Source organism: Rosa chinensis, chromosome 4 (assembly GCF_002994745.2).
Source record: "Rosa chinensis cultivar Old Blush chromosome 4, RchiOBHm-V2, whole genome shotgun sequence".
Taxonomy (NCBI): Eukaryota; Viridiplantae; Streptophyta; class Magnoliopsida; order Rosales; family Rosaceae; genus Rosa; species Rosa chinensis.
In genome coordinates, this window is record NC_037091.1 from 53,430,318 (window position 1) to 53,436,335 (window position 6,018).

A 6,018-nucleotide genomic window follows, 5' to 3' on the forward strand; every position below is an offset into this window, starting at 1 on the left:
TGAATGGGCCGCAGCTGGGTTTACGTAACGTGGGCTCACCATTTACTAATCGGCCCACATGTTACACTTTTATTTTATTTTTATTTTTTTCTTGAAAGGAACTTTTTCTTTTGTTTTATGTACTTGAAGTTTTCTATTTCCAATTTTTTTTTTTTTTTGAAGAACTATTTCCAAATGGTTTGGTACAGTATGTAGACTTAAAAGAACCGAGTAAAACCATAGTCAAGTTACGATGAGATATTTTTGTAGTTTTGTTAGCATTTCGTTAAAAGGGTCGTCAATCTAGTTTTTTTTCCCCTCTTTTTTGTTGAAGTTTTGAAAACCAAAAATTTTGGTATGGTATGCAAATTGCAAAACCAATTAAATAAAGTTTTACTCGAAATTTAAAAATTTATTGATCGAGATAATTTTGTTAATATTGTGTTAGAACGCTGTTTTGAATAATTAAAAATGAATTTTTATTGTAATAAGTGGGTAAAGAACCGTCAAATACTCCATCTCAAAAGCGCTACTTTATGGGATTCGAGCACTACCTCTAATGAGTTTGAGCTTTACTTTGTGATGTCTCTCAAACGGTCGTGTTCATGGCATCTAGAACACAAAAGACGACAATAGACTTTAACTGGGGTCTGGAAAAAGAGGTTCCCCTACTTATTTGATATCCCGTTGGGTTCCAAGTTTCATGTCATTTTCATGAATCACATGATAAATGAAATTGGCACCGACATATGTCTGGTTGCTCATTATCCTCGAGTCATTTTCACTTTCCTTTAACACGTAAACGTAAACACGTGTGTTTGGTCAGAGAGAGAGAGAGAGAGAGCGCAGAATAGAATTATCTTTATCCTCCTTTAGCTCCTCTGATTTGGCCATATGTTCAATTCTTTGAATTGCTTTTTAACCAGCTGGATGATGTTAGGATAGCGCCATCAAGAATTGGTCGTTGAATTATTGGATCTTTGGATCTATAGGTATATACGTGCGTTTTTTTACGACTAACAATTTTTTAGTTTGACTATATACATATGAATCGATAGTAATAAGCTTATCAAGATATGTAGCACTATTTTTTTCGTTTATATATATTCGAGAGTATGAGTGTCAATCTTGTGTTGTATTAACTTATTTACAATTATATTATATACGATTTAATTTCTGAGTTGATATGTTTCATATAATATTCATACATACTTTTTATATATAGATGATGAGAAAAAAGTAATGTTTACTCGTGTATTACATTAAATGATGTTTTTTGTATTATATATAATCAAATTTGTGTCTAATTGCTTTGAATTGTATCAGAAATAGAAATTAAAATTTATGCTTGAATTTCCATTTTTATAGTTCAAATTAACCTAATAAAATCCCGCTTATCATTTGTAATCCTTGTTATGATGGATCAATTGTATTAAGCAAAACCCCGTGAGGTTGTGAAATGCCTACCTTTCTTGACATTTGGAATGGATCCAAAATGAGAACTTGGCAAGCGTGTTTGAGTCAAAGAGTGAGTTTAACCTACCTAATAGTATCTACAACTAACATGCATCCAACTTCTGATGTGACAACTAAAATTGATCCTAGTAATTAGGCCCTCCTACTTTAACCAAAAAATAAGACAATTCATAATGTGTATATCGTCCTCGTTTAGGAAATCAAAGAGTACCAGTCAAAACCCAACTCTACTCTCTCTCTCTCTCTCTCTCTCTCTCTCTCTCTCTCTCTCTCGGCTTAGCTTGAGCATTCGTGTGATTAGTGTGAACAAATGGTGAGCGGTAATGTTGTTTCATCGGTGTCAGTGTAATTAGTGGCAACAAAAAGACACAAATCCTTGTCGAACGCAACCCTAATTCTGATTTCTATGAATTAGCTAGGGTTTAGCTCATTAACAATACCAGACCGTGCGTGTTGGTGGAGGTGAAGCTCATATAGGGAAACGGGAAACCCAGTTTGAACTTTGAATACGAATTTCGTACAGGTACTAATCACGTATCGAAGCACTACCTCTCTTTTGCAATTTCCCCCCTGATTAGTTGAAAATGAAATACAGCATTCGAAGAATATTTAATGGGTTATTTAGCCAATGAACGAAGCTCCTCCTCATTTCCTCAAACACATCTGACCTTGTGCCCTAGCTCTAGAAATTTGCTGCGGAGTTCTGACATGCATATACAATATATAAATTCAAGGATACAGATTTGACTGAGCAGAATGAAACCAGCTGCGACCAATCAAGATCTCTCATCTTTTGTTTATGAAACCAAAGAAAAAGTTTATATATATTGTTTCCTAAACTTGTGATTGGATAGAATGAATGAAATCTCTGAACTTGTTTGATTTATAATTATGTGATCGACGAAGAACTTGAAGTTGGGAATGGTGGTGTGTGCGTCACGTATGGGATGGGGGTGGTGTTACTGTTACGCTTCTTTGGGAAATGTAATGTGTTATCACCCTTTCCTTAGACCATGCAACACATGAAGGACGAAACCTAGAGAAAAAAGAGATATTCTTTTGTTTCCAAGCGACAAATTAAGCATTATATAGAAATTTATGTTAACTTAACACTAGAGACTTGCAAATTCAGCTAACTAAATATGTGATGAATTAAAAAACCAAGTTAAAAGTAGTACATATATGTATAAGCTAGCATATCTTAATTGAGTCGGATTGTTTATAAAAGGAAAACTTAATTACTTTTGCAATTGTGTGCTTGTAAGAACGTAGTTCTTAGCATAACTCACTTTATTACGTCATCTACTAACTTGTTTATAAAAAGAAAACTTATTTACTTTTGCTTTCGTGACTTGTAAGAATAGTAGTTCTTAGCATAGCTCACTTTATTACGTCCTCTACTAACTTGTTTATAAAAGGAAAACTTAATTACTTTTGCTTTCGTGACTTGTAAGAATGGTAGTTCTTAGCATAGCTCACTTTATTACGCTCTCTACTACCCGCTAGCTTATAGTTTGACTAAATTCCAACCTTCATTTTTACAAACAAAAGTATATATAACTCCACCAGTTAGATATACGTTTGCAAAATGATCTTTCACAATTCTCTTTATTTACCTACAAATATCATCTATCATATACAAGTGAAATGAAAACTGACATCAATATTTGTGAAAAGTTTCTAAATTGGCTAATTGTTTCTTTTTTTACAAATAACTCTTGCATAGGGAAAAATTAAATTGAATTGTTCCAATTACTAAATCATATACCCAATAAGGAGCTCTCCGAAAAATATCTTTTGTGGACGAATACATGAATTCTTGTTCATGGAGGCATGAGAATAAAGCTCGCACATCAGCTTGTTTCGCTTGCATGTTCAATCCAAATATTCTCTTAATTTGTATATTTCAAGTCGTTTATCTCTACTTAATCAACCGTCTAAACCTCTTTTGAATATTTTCATAAACATTTTAAGCTATGAAATGGAAGTAGTTTCACGGTCAAATATAAATTCGAGGAGGGCTACAATTCCCTTCGCAACACGGTCACCATGTACAAGGGATAGCACACAGTCCACTGTTGATGGCAGATTTTGCAGTCCATACATTAAAGAAGAAATCAATTGACTATGCAGATGTATTGCTGGATAATACAGTCGATGCCTTCGATCGGCATCTTTGATTGTATGTGGTCTGGTCCTCTCATCTGACCCCAATAAATCTCCGTTCCCCTCGTGCACATATCTGGATAAAGATGACTCCTCCCCTATTAATCAATCCTGAGGATTTCGTATGCCATATATTAAACGCCCCTTGGACCACCAAAAATTTCAGAAATGAAAGGCGGGATCTGAGATTTTTTTAAAAAGGGTTTCCTCCATTAGCTAAGCTAACCCAGCTTAATTTGGCCTCAATTGGCGTTCGAGAAGACTGAAGCTGTAGTCAAAGTTTCAAAATATGTGAATAAAATAAAGGTGGATAGATGCTACAAAGTACTGTGGTTGATGTTGTTGCCTACAAAAGAAAGCAAAGCTTTACCCGGGTCTCACGCCCATCTCCTCCTAGTCATCTCTACCCCTCTCCTCTCAGTCAGTCCTCCATCCTCTACTCCCTAAAATCCAAGCTCTTTCTTGAACTTTAATAAACTTTATACACACTCCCATTAATATATAAGCCCCAAAATACTCTAGCCCTATCTTATTAGATAGCTTTGTATTCAATTCTCAAACCCACCTCCCCTTACCCTTCCCCTTCCATAAAATTCAGAAACCCTTTTGCCCTCAGATACCAATCCTTCTCACATTGGCTGTTTTTTGGTGTTGAGCAAAATGGGTGTGAGGTTCTTCACTCTCCAAATGATCCCCATGTGTTTTCATGTCACGGGCAACCACCATGTCTCCTCTTGCGTCCAGCTACAACCGGACGACGATGAGGAGGAGTATCAACCACCGCGCGCCAAGTTAGGTGGTAAGCGTGCTAAGATAAGTGGTAAGCGCGCGGTGGTTGGTACCATCAAGGTCGTTAAGTCCGACGGCCTTGTGAAGATCTACAACAAGCCGATTGATGTATCAGAGCTTATGAGGCAATTTCCCAAGCACCTAGTGTGTGCTTCCGACTCATTTTACATCGGCCAGAAAATCCCAGCTCTTTCGGAACACGACCAGCTCCAGCTCGGCCGAAAGTACTTTCTGCTACCGAAGCACTTTTTCCAGACTGTGCTCTCCTTCGTCACCATTGCCTCGTTCGCCACCTCCGGACCCGAATCCGAACCCGAACAAAAGCCCTCGCCGGTTCCCTCCACCAATTCCAAGAATGCGTTTCTAAGAAAGGCCGCGAATTGCGAGCCTTTTCATATACAGAAATCGGAATCCGGTTGCCTGAGAATACGTGTCTCCGACGAGTTTATATCGCAATTGTTGGAGGAAGGCAAGCTCAGCGACGAAGCTAAAGTCGAAGAAGAAGATGAACATGGTAAGAGTATTGAGCCAAACAACAGCAAAGTCTGTACCACGCCGCAGTTACAGAAAGACTACTCGCAACTGGTTGGATCAAGACAATGGAAGCCGAGGCTCGAGCCAATTAGAGAGACCCGGGAAACCAAGAGAAGATCAAGACTTTCTTCGTTTGGGATGAGAAGATCAAAGAAGAAATCTCAACCCAATTCATCAAAAGCAACACAGAGTTCAAAGGGTCCAAAGAGTCCAAAGATTGCTACTTTAGTAAAATCTGAGCACCATTCCAAAACCAAGATCAAGATCAAATCATCAAAGAAATGATGACCCAGTTTTAGTTAGGATTTTACTTCTAGGAGTTAGGATTGAATTGAAATGAATATATGAATTTTGTACATACATGACTAGATTTTCTTGCTCTCAATTTGAATACAAGCGAACGCTATCACTTTCTCTTAATCTCCATGCAAAGGTCTTATCTTTTTGGCTCTGCAAATTATTGGTTTTGGATGGATTTCAAATCCAGGCGGGGGTTGTCAAAAAAGAAAAATCCAGGCGGGTGTGACACATGAACAGTGTTATTTGTATTTTGTGATGATGGGTTAGGCAGAAAAAGAGCTGGATAAGTTGGACTGACTGTCTACTTGTCTAGCTTTTGGTGGAGAAGAAATAGCGAGACCTTTAACTTATTCTGGTTTCTGATTTTTGGAGATTGGGACGAAGGAGAAAATGGACAAACTAGCAGTCAAAAAAAGGCTTCTTTTCCCTTTCAATCTTACACACAAGTTTTCCAGATTAATAAAACATGGATTAATTTGAAATAAACCAATTTGCACACCAATGGTCAAAACTTGGGTTGGTGCTTTTTGGGTCAAAATCCTCCCCTGTATCTTTATTACAGAGACTGAGACTGGGACTGGTCCTCTGTATGTTGTCTGTCCCATGTTTCTGGTGGTTTATTAAATGGTGTGCTGCTCTTATTTTTGGATTGACTGGTCATTTGGGGTGAATTTCAGTCTGGAGCCCCGTGGGATTTCCGCGGCTACAATTATAGAAATGTAAGGCAAAGTGGTAACTTCTAGGACTGTCAAAGTTAAACCGTGAACAATTGGA

The 6,018-nt window shown here is 37.4% G+C and overlaps 1 protein-coding gene across 1 annotated transcript; it reads left to right on the plus strand.

Annotated features, from left to right (window-relative positions):
- The first annotated feature begins 4,014 nt into the window (after positions 1-4,014).
- Positions 4,015-5,364, plus strand: LOC112199824. Its single transcript, XM_024340784.2, has one exon. The coding sequence runs from the start codon at positions 4,282-4,284 to the stop codon at positions 5,227-5,229; it is 948 nt and encodes a 315-aa protein (XP_024196552.1). The 5' UTR covers positions 4,015-4,281; the 3' UTR covers positions 5,230-5,364.
- The last annotated feature ends 654 nt before the right edge of the window (positions 5,365-6,018 follow it).